At 44.6% G+C, this 18,669-nt stretch overlaps 1 protein-coding gene across 2 annotated transcripts in view; it reads left to right on the plus strand.

Annotated features, from left to right (window-relative positions):
• SUFU (SUFU negative regulator of hedgehog signaling) overlaps positions 1-18,669 on the plus strand; it is a 79,095-nt gene that overhangs the window by 7,158 nt on the left and 53,268 nt on the right. For both annotated transcript variants that reach the window (XM_032191339.1, XM_032191340.1), the window contains exon 3: positions 13,050-13,186. In XM_032191339.1, the coding sequence (XP_032047230.1) occupies positions 13,050-13,186 (137 nt within the window). The remainder of the gene's footprint in view (positions 1-13,049; positions 13,187-18,669) is intronic.

Consider the following 18,669-nt stretch of genomic DNA (forward strand, 5'->3'; position numbering starts at 1 on the left):
TAGAGCCCCTGCTAGAGGGAATGGCATGGGCACAGACATCGGTAAGCCTGATTTTAGGAAGGAGGTGCCAGAGCTAAGTCTGGAGGAGGGAGAGTTCAAGATGAGTGCTCAACCTTCCTTTTCTTACTCGTTCTGTTCATCCGGCAGAGGCTGACCCCAAAAGTGGTGCTTATTTTTCTGATCAGTCTTCCTTCTGAGGCAGAGAGGAGAGGAAATGTTGTGGCAGCTCTCTCCCATGTGTGTTCTCTGGTGTCTAGAAATGCAGTTGTGCTTCTTCCAGCAGGCATCGTGGCACTTGTGGGTCCATCTCTTCTGTCTGCTTGGTCTGGGGGCGCCTCATCCTTTGCAGAGCTTTGAATTGCCCAACAAGTTCAAAAATTGGAACATTTTAAAGACCCACAAGCGTGATGTAACATTCAATTCCACGTTTCCCCAGCAGAAACCATCTCGACCAAGCGTCGTGCCCACTTCCACACCCCATTGGTGGTGTCCCCTGATGGCTGGGGCAGCGCACCGGGACTAGGCCTTGCGTTGCTCTGCTGGGGACAGACCTCCCTTGAAGCTACGGGCACCACGGGGAAACCTTTTTTTCCCCTCCTCCCAGGCAGAGAGTGCACTTGGCTTCCAAATATCATTTGCTGGAGGCATTTAGCACCGTTAATGACGTGGAGGATGGAGGCCACCTACGGAGAGGTCTGCTCCGTGTGCCTGCGGAGCTCGGGGGAACCAGAGCACGCCTGAGCTGTGCTAGGCTTGGAATTATTTTTTTGTGAAGCATCGAAGGAAATTCGTTTAATGTTTGCTGTAAAGTAGTTGAGTTTACAAGAAAGGCCTGTTTTCAATAAAAAAGGAAGAGATTGGATGTAAGTTTACAGCTGAGCATTCCTGAAAGCAAGGCCGGCTTCCTGCTCGGTAGCGCATCTGGGCGTGCATCCTGGTAAGAGGAGCCTCTGCTGCCACGCAGGGCCGGGGCACGGCGTTCAAAGCAGGCGATTTCTGTTCTGTCAGCAGAAATGCATCTGCGAGCTCGGCATATTTGGGGGGGAGTTGGCCCCAGCCAGGGCTCCCTTGCTGTCATCTGGCCGGGCTGGAGCAGGGCGAGCTCGCGCGCACTCCGCTCTCCCAGCGGGTTCAGCCTGCCGGGAGGAGGAGCGATGGGAGATCAAACCTGGGTCTTCCTCTGCGAGATTGCTCAGCTTGATAAAGATCGGCTTAGGATGTTCTAAAAAGCAGTAATTAAAAGATAGAGTTGGTTTTTGTCTTGGTGGGACACGAAGGTAAAAGCATTTCTTCGTCTGTGTGGCCGCTCCAGCTGTGAGATCAAAGGAAAGCTTTTTTTTTTTATTTTTTTTTATTTTTTTTATCCTTTTGCTTGCTGGAATAACAACACTAACAAAAATAAGGTTTAAAGAGATGCATCTGAATGCTGTTACTCAGACCTAATCCCTTTTTCCCCTCAATGCTGGGAGCGTGCCTTGCTAGCTTGTAGGGTAGTGTGTGTGCATCGCGGTGGGACGGTGGTTGCCAATTAGCAGATTTATTTTAAAATTTGAGCTATCAGCATTTCTCCCCCCCCCTCTCCCCCGAGCTGCAAACCCCACGGTGATTTACTAAACTCGTCTGCCTTTCTACTGTCATCTCAATTTTGAATCGAGGCCCAATAGGCAGTGACACCAGGCGAACAAAGGAGGGCTGTAAATCTTTGGTGGTCTCCCATTCACATGGTATTCCCTTCCCTGGACAAAGGGGTGGTGAGGGCTCCGGGTGCCACGCTGCCTCCAAGGGATGGTAAACAAGGGATGGATGGCTTGGGGGAGGCGTTTGTGATCAGTTGACAAAGCTGATTCGGGTAGCTGGGATGCCACCTGACAAAGAGGCCTGAGGTTTAAAGAGAGATTCTGCTGGGGCTGTTGAGAACAAAAAAGGAGAGGGGAAAAAAAAGCCCAGAAAAGTGTTTTTTGCAGGATGTAACCAGGGTGGGAGGAGGTGAAGAGGGACTCGGCCATTCTTGGGGAGCTCTGATTTAAGCCCAGAGGGTAGAAACAAGGGAAGGAGGGAGGGAAGGGTGCACAGATGGCTCATTGTTTTGTCTAGCTCGGCATTCTTGCACTGCCCAAGCGAAGGGCGATTGTTTTAAAATCCCTTTTTGCAAGGGGAGCTGTTTGCTTTTCAGCTATCGCTCGTCCCTGAAGATGCAAACTGTAAACCAGAGGGGCTGGGCTTTGCCACCCCTGTGTTTCGGAGGGTCAGGGCACGGGGGCTTGCAGGGCAGCGAGGCATCACCCGTAGGGAAATGGGGAAAGAGATGCAGCAGCGGGGGAGAAGGATGCACACGGGGAAAGGGATGCACACAGGGGCTGATGGAAAGCAGCATCCACCCTGGAGAGCTGTACCAAGGGCTGAAACATGGCATAAACCTGGCACGTACCCGACCTGCAAAGATACCTGATGTACAACCCAGGTTTCTTGCAGTATTTAATTTATTTTTTATTTATTTTTTTGTAGCCCATGGCTCATTAGTCCGGAGAACCACGCGGCAAATTCTATACTGTTATTCTTTCTACCGGTGCAGCTCCTTCCCCCGCCTCCCCTGGGGATTGTTGTGGACTTTCTGGAGCGGGGGCCTTTTTTTGGCATGGTCGACAAAAATAAACCATAAAGGCTGCTGTTGTTATGAATAAGGCTCAACAGGGGAATTTCACCAGTAGAAGTACAGCAATATAATTATACTGGTAGACTAGTTCCAGTAAATTTCCTCATGAAGACAAGCCTTAAGTTGACATTTCCTAGCTAAGTTGAATCCATATGTATAACCTTATTACGCAGAAATAATGCGTCTCTGGGCCTTGAATTCCTTTTTACCCAGAAGAGTAGCACTGAGCAGAAAAGCAGAGAAGTCGATGTTCGAAGATGGATGGGGGATTTTCGGTAACAACGGCTGTGAGGAGTTGTATGCTGAACCCTTTTACTGAGTAGGTTATTTCTCAGAGAGGGAACGGGAGTTTTCTTTTCCCTGGAATTACGGCTCAGCCCCCAGGGGTCTTTCCCTACCTGTTGAGTGGGTGAAGACTTCTGGCGGTGCTCATCAGTGTATTTTTGAATGCACCCTTTGCAATGAAAAACCACTAGATAACAGCTTGGCAAGTAGAGAGGCATTGTCTTGATTTCTGCAGCTAATGACGTGAAAGCTCAGGGACTGCATCCCAGATCCAGCAGGACACACAGGTGTCCAAACTCTGGTTGAAATCTGGAGCTCAGGCTCCTCACAGCTCTGAATACCTATTTTGCCTTGAGCTGATTTATCATGCAGCTGAGAACTTAATTGTGCCAGTGTCCTAAAAATGTGGTAAAGGGTCTGCTGAACTTTCCTGCCTTTTTCTTTTTACCTATGCTCTTTAGCCGGCAGGAAGGTAATGGGAGACACCATTATAAACCGTGTTCATGTTCCACATAACCTGTTAGAGCCCCAAACTTTTAGGCAATGCTGCAAACAACTCGCTGTAGCTGTCAGCGGAGCTTCTAACTTTGGGTTTTTCTCTTATTCTTTCCACTCTCCCATCCTGCTTTTGAAAGCCGCTTTTGTTATGCGAATGGATTCCTCCCAGCAGCTGCAGAACTTTCCGCAGTAGGAGCTAGGAAGGAGCCAGCAGACAGCACAAGGAAAGTCGGTGCCCTTTCCCCAGCTGCTCACCAAGCACAGCGATGCTGCCCTCCCAGCCACGCTGGCCCTTTGCTTACGTCCTTTTGGCTGGCAGGGTTGCAGCCGAGCCCTTAGGTGAAGTTTGAGATGTTTGAAGCTTTTTTTATTTTATTTATTTATTGTGAAGCTCTTCTGGCTGGGAGGTGGGAGGCCTGGGTGGCTCCGCAGGGAGCCCTCGAGCTAAAAAGCGTGGCCAGGCCTCTAGTTGCTTGATTTCATAAGACTTTATTTATTTTTTTCCGAATATGTGTTTTGGGAAATGTAAGGATGAAACGATTTGGTCTTGTCAATTTGATCATGACCGTAGCGGGAGATCAAACTGTCGCCAACTGGTGCAGCTACATCTTTGTGCCATAAAACAGAAAATAAAAGGAAAACTGCCCTCATGCGGACGTCTTTTTTTGCTGGGGTAAAGGGTGACGTATTCCATGCAGCCTCCTGTTTCATATTTTGGTGCCTTACTCATTTCCCACTTTCGGCATTTGTCCATGCTGTGCAGAATGTGGAGTTAATTTCCCAGCTTTGCTGTGACCTTTACAGCCGGAATATACAGGCATTTGCTATATGATGTGTGTCACATTACCATCTGAAGTGGGGAAGCAGCGTTGCTTTCCATCTGAGCATCAAATTCCTGAGTAACTCGTCGAGGATGGCAGGATGTTTGCAGTAGGCAGGGGACTCAAACCTAGATCACCCGGATGCCGTTTTACGACTGTGAGGGTATTTATTCTGCAGCTTCTTGACGTAGTGTCAGTAACGAAGCAGATAACTTTGGCACAGACAGGGCCATTTGCCCTTAATCTCCAAGCATACATTCATACACGTACAACATAAAACGCTCTGGCACTCTCCAGAACAGGGGGATAATGCTTCCAAGCCTCTCGAGCTCAAAGGGATTAACCCCCAGCAGCTAAGCAGGATCCTAGCCTTCTTCCAGATACCACTACTTCCGTGGCACGGACAGCTGAACCTCAAAGCAGCAACCCCTAAATTGCCTTAATTTGGCAATTTAGCCCATTAAAGTGCCCTGAAAGCTGCTGGTGGTTTACTTTGACACGCAGGGCTGGAGGCAGCACGGTTCTGGAGCTGGTTCACACGTGGGTGGGCAGGAGCCAAGCACAAGAACCACTTCTCTCAGAGTGAGTTTGACTTGTGTGTTTGTGAATTATCAGCTGCGAGTCCTGTCAGCTCGGGTATGGACACGGCACCAGCAGTAAAAGTTTATACCTGTGCTCTTGGCCATAATGCTCTGTAGGATCGCTTGGGTTGGAAGAAACCTCTGGCAGTCTCTGGTTAATGCCAGATCAGAGGGCGGCTTCCCCAGCCTCTCTGGATCCTGTGCCAGGGTCTGACAGCTATCGTGAGGGGGAGAAAGAAAACCAAGCAACTTCCTGATGTATATAATACAAATTTCCAATGACTTTAGTTATTTTGCTGCGATTCTCAGAAGGGCCTGGCGCTGTCCGTGCTCCATTTTAATGTCACTCGTGCTCCTGGTGCTTCTCTCATGCCTGAATGATTATGATTTAGGGGTCTCCAAACTGGCCTGTCTGTCAGCAAGGCAAAGTACACACAATTTCTGTGCTGCAGGTATCTAAAGCCACTGGAAAACCGTCCTGTTATCGTGTGATGCAAGTGCCACTGCCACGAGGCAGTCTGGCTGCAGGGTTAGGTGTAGTGTGGACTTGACACTGTGGTCTGGAGGATCAGAGGAGAAATTTGGAAATCTGGTGTATCAGTATTCACTGTTTGCAGAAACTGGTTTAAAAAAAAAAAAAAGAAAATCTTCAGCCTTCAGGGACAAGATTGTTACCAGCTGAGCTTTGAATAAGTTTAATGGTAAAATGTGTGGAATCAGTGTTGTGGATGTGTGAGTGAAACTTCGAGTGAAGTATTTTCTTTCCCTTCTCCATAGTATCATTGCTGAATGGGAGGTCAGTGAAGCAGAGCTCTGCTTTCATACTGGCCAGTAGCACAAATTCACAAATTTCACTCAGGTCTGTCTGAATTGGATTTTTCTGAGGGGATCCTACGTGAGTGTTTCAGCGAGCTGAGAAACCTGCCTCCACCGAGCTGCGGAGGGAGCGCCTCTGCATCTGGTTGGATTTAGATGTTGGACTAATTCTCTCAAAACAATTTCTGTTGCTGTTTCTAGAAAGGTTTTCCATTTGCTTGATGGCAAACACATTTGATGCGACATGCTGCAAGAGCGAGCTCTCAGCAACAGCTTCGGGCCCAGCCGTAGGCCGCGTGTCACCGTCACCCCGATTTTACCTCAGAAATCTTTGGGCATGTGTTCTTTTGGCATCCGTCATTTTCCCTGCTTGTTTGTGAAGCATTTTTTTTAAATAAACCAGGGTAGAAGTGAGTCCAGCAAGACTTTGTGTGTGCGGGTTCGGGGCAGTGAGAGCTCGTGGAATTTCCTGCCGAGCGCTCTGAAGAGATAACCATCTGACGGCCAGATAACCGCTCCCTGCTCTCTCAGATGGTTTTACGTTTTTCCTCAAAACTGATGCTTTTCTCAAGGCCGAGAGACAATCCAGGAGATTACGTGACTAAGCAGGTGCGTTTTAGCTGAAACAACTCTTCTGGAGAGCTTTTAAGCCTTTGGTGTAGGGGGGCTGCTGCACTTTCATACGAAATATCGTGAGCGGAGCGCCTCAGCGTGCCGTCGGGGCTCTCAAACGAGCCTTTTGCGTTGTTTGACAGCTGTACTAAAAACAACCATTTCCTGTTGGGCAAGATGCTGGACATACGAGGTAGGGTCACTTTAATTTTATTTTTCCCATTAACTTCTGGAATCTGCAAACGATTTGCTCGTGGGGGTAGGACATTGTGTGAGGCGCCTGGAGTCTGAAGGCAGAAGGCTGGCTCGGAGTAAACTTGTTTGGGGCACATCGGCTCTTGCCCAACATCCTGCCCTGGAGATGGAGACGGGGAGGTGTTGAACTCAGACGGCCCTGCCAGCCTGCTCAGGGCTTTGCCTTGGTTTTTAGCCAGGAGACCACCCTTTGTGTGACTTGTTTGCAACCAGATGGGAGCAGGGGGAGGGAATGGCGCACATCTTGATTTTTCTCAGGGAGGACTGGTGAAGTCTGTCAGGTCAGACAGTGCCCTGATGCTTTTTGCTACAGCAGCCCTCCCTGTTGCTAATAGCAGTACCCTTGCTAGTTGATAGCCCCCTGGGATGGTTAATAGCTGTGCAGTCCTCAAACTGGAGCAAAACCTAGGCCTTGCAGGACTTTGGCCTCACCAAGCAGAGTTGTGGCCCTGCCTGCCAGCTCGGCTTTAATTGATTTCTCGAACTAATCAGGTGTCCCAGTACTGCTGCTGGGAGCTATGGATTAACAATTACTGGCGCTTCTTTCTTTGAGGCAGAATTAAGACTGCCTTATGATGGAAATAACAGCAGCTCCTGCTGCTGCCAGAGCTGGAAATGCAGCGATGCTTACTTCTGCAGCCTTCAAAACAACATCAGAGCGGCTCGCAAACAGCAGAGCAGGAAGCTTTGTCTTTGTGGAAGACACGAAGAAATGCAATTAAGGAGTCGATGCAAAAGGCAGCAGAAGGAATTTCACAAAAGTAGCAGGGACGGAGCTGAAAGCTGGAGCTGGGGTAAGTCAGCGTGGTGCCCTGCGAGCCTGCCCTCGCCTTGCTTCCAGAAGAAACCCACTTCATCTCACGGTGGTTGCTGGTAGTGGAGCTGTAACTCCTGAAAACGCACTCCTAACTATCCTCCAGTACCCTGAAAGAGCGTTCTTGTTGCTCCCTGGCTGAAATAAATGTAGTGAATGAAGGGCCAGCATTTCCCTACGTAAACTCCCATTTTCGGGGACTGGTACATCTAATATATTTATATACACATACTCTTCAACTCTCAAAAAAATAAACACCCAGTACACTCTGCTCCTTGTCCGGTGCTGCGGAGCTTTTAACAGCAGACATTCAGAAATGCTGCCATTTTGCACGGCAACAAAGCGAATCTTTTCTTCTTCCTTTGCAAAAGTGGGAAAGAAAATGCTTTGGCAAATTGCTTTGATTTAAACTGAAAAGCCTCTGGTTTTTAGAGCTGCTTTTAAAGCAAAAGGCTAGTTTGGCTTTTGATCCTCTTAAGCTGGGTTATTTGATGTGAAAAACGCCCTTGGTACTCCGCTGCGGAGGGGAGCAGCCTTTCAGCTCTCTGTGTGTGGCTTCAGGAGAGGGCTGGCAGCGCGCGGGGTGGTGGGGGGCTCGAGGAGGCTGCCTGCACGGCTCTGTAAATAAAGGGGCCTCTTATTTCTTTGGATTCTTTTGCTGGAACTAAATATCATGATCAGTGAAACTCTTACCTCATTAAAGGAACAAGCCAGACGTCTTCAGCCCGTGTGCAGCGCTGCAATGTGGTCTGTTCTGCTGAGCTGATTTGCTAGCAGATAAAGAGTTTTAAACCGAAGAATGGCGTGTAATATATGACCTTGGCTTTCAAACGGTTTGTTTTTGTTCATGCGACAAAATAAGGTTTTGATATTAAATATAGGGGTGGATTTGACTTGGCAGATACCGGAGCCTGCCATTAGTGCTGTAGCCATAATATAAAACTATCTGATGTGTGCCAGTGGGCACGCAGCAAGCCAAGAATTTCTCCATCGATGTTTGTTTTTGTGAAAACTTACCCGGCTGCTTCAGAATGGGGTTGGCTGCAGAGGTGGTGCCCTCTCTTGTTGGAGGGGGCAAAGAATTGGCAGGCACAACACCATCCGTGCTGCCTCTTTGTAGTTAGTATCTCGAGTGTTTGGGCAAAATGAGGATTTTTTTTTTTTTCCGTAGCGTTTTGGGGGTGTTCATAGAAAAACTGTTCAATCAAAAGTGCGGAGTTCAGCAGAAATCGGGCATAGACCAAACTATGTGAAGTATTCGGATCTGTTAGTACAGAAACTTAATGCTGTGTTGCAATTTTCGGTTTATGTACCTGGGGCTATGCGTGGATACAAAACGTGCGTTTTGAGGGCTCCTTCTCACACACGTGCTGTCAGCACGTTGGTTGGGTTGGCACCGTCGTCTTCCTGTAGAGCTGAGACACTCCTGGACTATTGTAACCGTGTTGAACAATAACTTAAAAATAAAATAAAAAAGGAAAAAAAAACATGCAATCAAAGAAACGAACACTGAAGAACTGAAATCTTGCCTCTGTGGAACAAAAACCATGTAATAAAGGTATTACTTCGACAGTTTACACAGGAGCCAGGGTCAGGCCACCCCACGAGCAGCAAAGGTGCTTTGCAGTGAGCTCGTATGGGTGCAGGCAGCACGGAGCTTCAGCAATGAGTAGGAAGAGCCCTGAACACAGCTCCCCACAGCTTCCTCATGTGTGCTGTACCAGGACTCCTGGAGAGTGCTTGATTTGCAGGATTGTATGTTCAAAGTCACCACGCACATCAGGTAGGAGGAGGTAGAATCACTTTTTGGGCTATCCTCGCTGTTCCCTACACCATTTTCTGTGGATACGAGGCTTGTTCAAGTCTGCACCTTTCAGAACATTATTTTTTTTTTAGCTTGTTGGTTGATGGAGGCCAGCTTGAGGATGCTCCAGTATTTGGGTTGTTAGCTCATTTTTGGGAAGTCACTCATGATTAATTCCCCAATTGTGGGTGGCTGCTTCCCTGGGATAGGTGCATTTTTGTCTTGTTGAACCAAAATGAAAACCTTTGTGTGGGATCAAAGCCATTTCCTTGGTCCTCCACCCCTACGTGGAGGAGCAGTTGATGTGTCTAGCGGTCTTGAGCTCCTAACGGGACAAACTGAGACCTGAGGCTGGTAGAAAATCCACAATTCTGAATTCCTGCCATAGTCTTGTCTCAACTTCTAGTGATTTCAGGATTTATTCCTGGCTACTCGCTGATTGAAATGAGCGCCTGTTAGGAAAGGCAACCTGGGAGTCAGTGGTTGAGCATAAAATTCACTTCATACATCGTGTAGCTGGATCCTGGGATTGAAGGATTTATGGGCGGTTGTTCATTGAGAGAAATTTTATGGCAGCTGTTGAAACTATTTTGACTTGTTTTCAAACACAAGACTTTCTTGGAAGAATAAAAGCAAAAGCTTTGGCAAAAATGTTAACCGAAAATGACTATCCTAATTGCATTCTGAAGATTAATAATTCTTTCTTTCTATGGAAGATCTGTCTGAATTAAACAAAAGTTTTGGTAGTCCATCAAGCTTTTAAAGTCATGTGTCACAATTTCTTCAAAAACAACCAACCAATCTAAAATTAAGTGAGCTGAGATCACAGATTTTATCAACCGAAACCTTTGAACAGCTGTACAGTACAGGTGAACTGCGTGTATTTAAAGTTTTACTCCCACAAAACAGTCTTTTCAGCAATCTGTGTCCATTAATTATTCTAAAACATCTTAAATATAATCTTTAAATAGAAACCTCTTACAAAACAGGATTTTTCTGACAATTCACTGCTGCCTTAAAAAGCTGAGAATTAGAAGCATTGCACGCTATTGTATTTTTGAGTGGTTTTTGGTGGTTATGCATCTTTTGATACTCTTGAGATTTTTTTTAGCATTTTAGGGGAAATAACTTCCTGCTCCTGTACATATCTTTTACGCTATATATTTTCTAGCAATTCTCTGAGAAGCTCCTTTATGACCATACAAAAAATAAGGTGAGTTGCATTGCCTGTCGATTTTTTTCCTCTTTGCAACCACTGGCGTGTTGCAGGCCAGTGTTCTCTTAACTTCACATCTTGCTTTAAATTCGCTGGAAACCCACCTGAACACTTCTGTTACTCGGTAACCTGCTTACAGAGCAACAGCAAGCACGTGTGGTCTTCTGTTAAACAGTTATTCCTGTTTATCCCCTGAAGCACACAGATCTGTGAGGTTCAGTTTTAAAAAAATAAATAAAACCCACAACCCAAACTCTAGCTTGATGCATGTTAAAAATAAGTGTTGCTTCAGGACCTGCCTTGAAAGGAGGAAATTCAATAGGGAGCCATCTTATTTTCCAAAAATTGTAACTATGTAAGCTCAGCTTGAAGGCTTCTTGTTAACTTTGATCCTTTTTGAGGTTGACCCGTTCGTAATGCGTCTCAGTTTCTGGTGAATGCTTTTTCCTGGAATCAGTCCTTGAAAACTACCCGGTTTGAAGAATTTTTTGTTTCTCCCTCTAAGAAATACTTCTGTTTTTCCTTTGCTAACTGATATGTGAAACTCATAAAACACCACAGGGGTGCTGAATGTCCAAAGTGCAGCTTTGATTGAATTTATGAGGCTACCACCATCCTGTACCAATCTTTTTGGTCGACCTGCATGCACGATCGCAGAATACAGGTTCCACTGCACATCCAAACTCACTCCGCAATCGCTGGCTCTCTGGTTATTCAGTAAGCTCTTGCTTTGTTGAAGAACCGAGTGCAATTATTTGGCTTGTTGCTTTAAGGTACATTTGTTTCCTGAAAGAGGTTTTATACGTGCTGACCGCTATGAAATGCATTGTCTGCTGCGTTCACGGAGCATTTGCTTCTCTAGTACATAATGCTCAAATTCTTTGTTGTGGATGACATGGAGAGAAACGGAAGCATACACTTAGATTTTTAAATAAATAATTTTTATTTCCTCTATTGTTTGCTCACCTTTCTATTGCAGATGTCTGATTTTCACTACCTGTCCTCTTGTTTTCGGTCAGAGCTGTTCGTAGTTTGGTTTTGTCCTTGGGCTCAATTCTTAACTTTTTTCCTTATGTTACCTGCAAGTCCATCACAAACTTTCCTTGAAGAATCCTCAAATAAAAGTTGTGTTGAATCTTGAGGGAGTTGCCCTGATGCTTAAATTTGATCAATTTTAGCTCTTTACATTAGTCAGGGTTGCTGAAAAGCATGTCTGCTTCAAACAAGCTCCTTACTGTTGGAACCGTCCACCCAGCACTTGGAACTGGTCACGGCACTGCTAGCGATCTGTGTTTTTGCAAATGGAAAGTGCTCTCATCACTTTTCTGACAGCTCCGTTTGGCTCTTTTTAGTAGAAGCTCAACGTTAACACTTTGTGCATTATATCTTTCACGTGTGTCAGCAGGGTACCAGCATCCAAAACATGCACAAAGTTTCTCCAGAGAATTTGCCAATGGCTGGAGGAGGAGATTTGCGTTTGCAGAATCATGGAAACTTTCATAAACCAGAATCAAGTGTCTTTATTCTCAGTATAAATCCTCTTTTTTTTTTTTTTTCTTACGTTTTTCCCTTCTTGCAACAGCTACAACAAATGAGTGAGGGATGTGATGGCAGTGGTGGAAAGGAAAGTGATGTCCCCAACTTGCTTTTGAGTTTGTGAGCCTACATACTTGTTCGTGAAGTTTTTCAGAGATTAAATGTGACAGTTTTAGCTACTGTGGACTTGGAACAGGAACTTTCCTGTATGGGGATGTGTCAAATGCAGGATTCCTATGGACTAGTTTTGTTGGAGTATTATGGGACACCCTTTATTTGCTCCTTTTTGTAATATCCGTGATGCTTCTAATATGACTTTATTCTCCTACATAGGCCTTATTAGACCAAACCAAATAAAATAAGTTAACACTTATCTCTATCAAACTGGGGAAATGATCAAACATCCTAATTCATGAGCTGTAGTTGTCATACTCAGTGTTCTTCCCCTGTGTGTATGAGGATAGCCTCATAAATTCAAAGCTGTGCTTTGTACATTCATACATTGTGTACGTTACATACAAAGCCTTACTTTGTACATACATGCTTTTTTTTTTTTTTGTCCCACCATATATATTGGTGCAAAATAAGAATTACTGGGTTGTGTGAAAGGTGATTAAATTTCTGCTTGCATCCTCTCGATTCCTTCCCTGTTGTCCATTAACAGCACAGAAACTGTGTGCCATACATCAAAACAAGTGAGTGTTTCAGCTCAGAAGCCTACTACACTGTACTTAAGGTTATATTCCACTTCTGAACGTGTAGAAATTTGAGTCCACGAGGGTTGAATAACATTTCCTGTTGGGTACTTTCTTTGGTGTTTCCATTTAAGCGAATATAATCAGGGCAGCAGAATTTTCAGGTTTATTTTAAAAACAAACTCAGGCTGCTGAAAATCACAGTGGTGCTCCAGAAGAAGTTGTAATTCCAAGAGTGCATTATTCTGACTGAGAACTGCACTATGATGGCTATCTTTGAAATTGTATTACATCAGTTAACCTAACAATGTTATGCCATTTGAGCTGGTGTAGACCAAAGCAAGAGAATTTCTGAACTTATCTTTGCCGTGAGAACTCTCTGCTTTTCTCTGTAGTGCTGACGCTGAAGCCTGTTCTCTTTGCAAAAAGCACGTTGTGACTTTTCCTTTTTCATTCCTTCCAGGTTTACGGGAACAGATGGACCAAGTGGTTTCGGCTTCGAGTTGACATTTCGACTAAAGAGGGAAACAGGAGAGTCGGCACCACCTACCTGGCCAGCGGAGTTAATGCAAGGCTTAGCCAGATACGTCTTCCAGTCAGGTACTGCAGGGTTAGATGCATTACCTCGTTTTTTGCTGCTTTCATTCCACGTCTCTTACATGGTGCTGCACTTGGGTCATAGGTGCTCAATCAAATCTTAAGATTTGTCTTTGAGTGAGAACATTTGACCAAAAAAGTGGGTATCATCCATCAACCCTGCTTGCTGGGGACAAAACCCAGCTGCTGTTTACAAAACTCCAAATCAGGAGTATGGAGAAGCTGAAGGTACAGAATGGTCAGTAACTATCGGAAGCCTGCCAGTGCCTATTTGTTGCTTTCTCACGTTGGTTTCATCTCTCTCTGGGTGAGAGGAGGTGATGAGATGTAAGAATCTTGTTTGCTTATCCTGAAATGGCTGAGGAGCATGCGTCTGATAAGGCCTCGCTTCTCAGCGGAAGGGCTGTAACTTCCAAAACGGTTGCAGTTCCTTTGCAAGTAAATCTCTTCCAGTCCTCTGTGTAATTCAGCAGCAGCAGTGTGTGTAAACAAACAGATGAAAAAGACATAAGTTGTAAGAGATGCCAAGGCTGGGAGGGCTAAAGAATTGACAGTTGGGAATCATCAGTGCTTGTGGAGACTTACCAGAAAGTTGAGAACCATCCAACTTTTTTTTGCACTACTCTTCCTGGATTTCATTGTACTGGTAGATTGAATATTAGCTTGTGTTGTGAGCACGTGAAGATCTGTGGAGTGACTGAGTGCATTGCATATTTGAAAAGCACCCTCTACCATCACAAGATCTGAATGAAAGTAATTGAAGAACTTTTTTTTTTTTTTTTTTTTAAACTAGCTTGGGATCCTCTACAGGTGAAGTACCTTCCAAATCAATGATTACTGAGTTTGTAACATTTGGTGCTTGCTCTGCTAGTTAATAAATTGCTCAGTAACTTCTGATTCTACTGCTGGTTTTCAGTCAGCTTGGCTGACTGTCAAAAGGGAAAGGTCCATGTGAAAATAGGATTGCTCTGGTAATTTGTCACAAATCATTGAGGCAGTGGTAACTCAGAGTATTTTTCCAAAGTATTGACTGACAGAGACCAATGCCAGCATAGATTACTGCTTGTCTTCATATTGGAAGTGTATCTGGTTGCAGTTTGAAATTACAAAAATGCTTTTGTCACCTTTGCTGTGCAGCTATCTGCCCCAATTGCCATCCAAATTTGGGTTCAACTGTAATCTTTTCTATCTTGATTCTTTGCTACTCTTAAGCATCTGAATCCACATGACTTTCATAGTTTTTGTAACTATTTAAGGTTCCCATCCTGCTTGAATTGTACAATACAGCAGCGTTTTAGTACTAATTATGCAGTGGTGAATTCATACTCACATATTTCTATCTATTGCAGGATATGCAGAAAAGCATCTGGTTCTAATGTCTCCCACTTAGGAGTAACATACAACATGTTATCTGTTAAATTATATTACATTTAAGACCCTTTTTGTAGCCTTTCACGTTTTCCAGTCTGGTGTAGTCTCTTTGCAACAGTAATTTCAGTGCCTTGCACGTTAAGCAACCTCTACTGCAGCAATTGCTTGTCTGACCCTTTCCATGAGTGAGGGGATGAGTGCGGAGTGAAATGGGATTTAGTAGGACAAAATTTAGGACAGAATTCTCAGACTCAGCTGGTACTGAGGGCAGAGACTGCCCTTGCTCATACAGAAGCCCACAAATGGGTCTTCCTGGCACTTTCTGTTTCATAATATTACCAAGCCATTGATGGCGTGCAAGCGTCAATGAGCTGCTTAGAAGACTTTTGCTAACCAAAGGATTGTTCTGCTGGAAGATTTCTCAGGTTTCCTGCAGTAATGCAGTCTCGTCTGTCTGACCTCAAAGCAAACAAACTGTTTTTAGACTGGAAAGAGCAGTTGTGCCCATGCATATCAGTCTCTGATGTGAACTTCTGAGGGCCTTCAGTATTATCTACTGCTTATCCGTGCTGGTTTTGACTTTCTATCTACCATGACTCTTTAAAGGCACTGCTCAAATATGCTTTAATGGATTCTAGCCTCTGGGTGTTTAGTTCTCAATTTACATTATTAAAAAAATCCAGTGGATGAATCATAAATTGACTTCTTTGAATATGAAATTGAACATGAGCCAAGAGCATACAACAGGCAAACCACATACTGGGTTACATTAAGAAGAGCATGACCAGCAGATTGAGGGAAGTTATTGCCTCTTCTACTTGGCACTGGGAAAGGCTCACTTAAAAAGCTGTGTCTGGCTTTGGGCCTCACAGTTTGAGGGGCTGAGAAACCAGAGAAGGTCCAGTAGGCCCAAGGCAATCGAGGGGCAAAAAGAGCACGTGAACTAGGAGGAGAGGTGGAGGGAGAAGGATTGCGTTGTCTATGTGGAGAAGGTGAAAGGCGATCTAAAAGGAGCTGATGGAGGGGTAGTTAGAAGATTGAGGGGTCAAAATTTGAGAGGTCAAGCCCTAGATAATACAACGATGAGGCTCCAGCTCTGTGTCGTAGTGTGGGAAGTTCTACGATACCTCCACTTCAAGACAAGACTTGGTGAGAGGCCTGCAGAGGCCCCTTAATCCAACTCTTCTCTGACTTTTTTCCTACAGCTTCATGCCCTTCAGCAAGCAGCTGTGTGCTCTCGCCAAGTATTACCAGCCATTCCTTCCCCTGTGTAAAGAGAAATTGTATGTTGTTGAGGCAAGTGATCGGGCTCTAGTTTTATTTTAGTACAAATTTGTTCACCGTTTGCCTCTTTTGAATAAGGACTTTCTCACTTAGGCTTAAATCTTCTAGCTAGTCACAGATGTCAGGTTAATCCTGGCAAGATGATGAATTTAAAAGCAAGACCTGGGATGCAGCAGACTATTCATGTTCCTTCCAAAATCCATTCATCCATTCGGCGTTGGGCAGGGTGTGGCACCTCCGGCATTGTTTTATGTGCTGAAAGGTTGCTTTTTGCTCAAGTTCTTCTGACTGTGCAATTTGGAGCATTTGTCAGAAGCAACAATACCTTATTGTTGCCTTGCTCAGTTGTTTAAAAATCTGTGGTGTCTCTCTGATACTTTAAAGTAGCTTTAAAAACATCTGATGAACCAAGACAACTTGAGTAATGCTTCTTAATCCACTCCAAACAAGAAGCAAGGGAAAAAAAAAAATAAAACTGGCAGAAACTTTCTGGGTAGGCTCCAGGCACTTTGGCATGTCAAAGGATTGTTTACTTTGAAAGCTATGCTAAGAGCTAAATTCTTATCTCTTGAGCAACAAGCCAACTTCGCGGTTATCATAGATGTGCTTTGCTGGGTCCAGTTGGAGCTGCTGGGAGAGTGAGATGTAGTTGTGCTCCTGCTGAGCCTGAGCATTTTCAGATGGTGGTGATTGAGTTCAAGAGTCATCCAGCAGCTACCGCTGCCCTAAATGTTATTTCTGTGTATTGGAATTTCAAAACACGTCTCGTTGTAGGTGACGTATTTTTGTAACAAACGCTTTTAGGCAAATGGATGTTGTTTGGTTGTTTCCATCTCTCCTGCGCTGTGGCTGTAGTTTAGAAAAGCTGTCTCCCACATTGAATTTCAGACCTCTTTGAGCCTCGGCGTCCCTGTTCACTGTAACAAACACTTGATGCTTTGTGCTTTTGATTAAATGGCACTATTTCCCCTCCTTCAAGAAAACTGGGTTCACAAGCCTTAAAAAGTTGTATTTGTGGCTTTATCTGTTCTTAATTTTATCACTGTTTGACCATGACCACAAATTCCAACTCTGTTATTTTTAGTTTGGAGAAAAAAAAAAAAAAACAAAAAACACAGAACTCCAACCCCCCTAACCTTGAAAATGAAACTGCACGATTCAGTGACCTTAACTTGTCATGGTTCACGAGTATACTGGGAATATCTGGTGGTAGAACAAATGTACACTTGAATTCAAACAGAGGAAGAAACGCTCTTCCTATGGAAAGTTTATTCAGGACTTGTTATGATTAACTCTTTACATATGGCAGTATTACTCTGCTTGGTTAGTACAGAGTGGCTGTGGGTTGTGTTTTCCTGACATTAAAAACTGCATTTTTTTTCTCTCTCTACAGTGAGGTTAGGTTGTTTTCAGGGGCCTACCTGATTTTCTTCACGAGGGCAATATATTGATGTAGGTGGAAACAAATGCGTTGTTCTTGCTGCTTCCATGTTGCTTGGCCTGAAAGAGAAACCTCCAGCGTTAAGGTACAGAGCTGGAGAAATTGTCAGAAAAACTTGACATGCATAGTGCCTTGCGATAACAATATAACGGATATTATGGTTGTATTCTCCACAACGGATGTCTGCAGTAGGGAACTAGCTAGTGAAACCAGCAAACTTCAAAAATACTGAGATAGCCCTCCCTGAATTTGTTCAAGGATTGCAGGTTGGCTGAGCTTGATAACATTTACCCCAGAACACATCAGTGTGTGCAGTCTGAGCCTCCGCAGTTACAGGGGACACAGCTCCCCAGGAGGCTGGAAAATGGTAAATGTTGTCCTTCACATTGTCCTTTCTTCTTTTTTTTTATTATAAAAAAAGGCACAAGGTTTAAAATCAGTCGATGTTTGGCACCTAAGCAACTATTAGCAAACCAGCAAACCACCTAGAAGGCATCCAGGGAATAATGGAAGTTCCAGCATGGATTTATCAAGAGTAAAGCAGAACAAACTAGTTTAATTCTGTGACCAAGTAATAGGCACTATAGGAAGCAGTGACTGTTAGTTATCTTGATGCTAGTGAGACTTCGGACATTGTCTCATATCACAGGTATGTGAGCGAGCTGAGGAAATGTGATCTTGATAAAAACTGAAGAAAGGGCTGCAATACTGATTGGGTATCTCGACTTGAATAGTTGTCAATGTGTTGTCATCAGCCGCAGAAGATGGGTAGAACTGAGATTCCTCTGAAATCTGTCCTAGGGCTGATGCAATTCGGGATTGACTGGGATGACGAAATGCAGAGTATCCTGACAAAACTTGCAGGCTCAGCAAGCACTATGGCACACAGGGCTGGAGTTCAGAACAGCCTTTTGCAAGTTGCGGAGATGGTCTGAAATGCCTGTGTGTGCAGGAAGGGTCAGTAAGGTGCAAGAAGAGCAAGTTCCTGCGCTTATTCAGGAGTAATCAGTGCACAATCACTGGCTGGAGAAAGACAGGCAGAGGCAGCAGTCATGAAAGGAGAAGAAAAAGATTCAGAGTTGGTTTCACCAATAGCTAAACCTAAACCTACACATATACATAAACCTACATATATATACACAGAACTGTTCTACGTGTTGTATGTGGTGCAGTCCTACACTGCTGGCTACAACTTGAGGGGAAAGAGAGAGGTTTTTTGTCTGGTTTTGGGCAAAAGACAGTTGGAAAAATTCTGGAGGAGAGCAGTAAGAATGACCCAAAGGTCCCAAAAATATGACCTGTGGAGGACTGATCGAAAGAATTACGTTTGTTTAGTCTAGGGAGGAGAAGATGAAGGGAAGATGTGAGAACAGTCTTCAAATAAGCAAAA

Source organism: Aythya fuligula, chromosome 7, assembly GCF_009819795.1.
Source record: "Aythya fuligula isolate bAytFul2 chromosome 7, bAytFul2.pri, whole genome shotgun sequence".
NCBI classification, from domain to species: Eukaryota; Metazoa; Chordata; class Aves; order Anseriformes; family Anatidae; genus Aythya; species Aythya fuligula.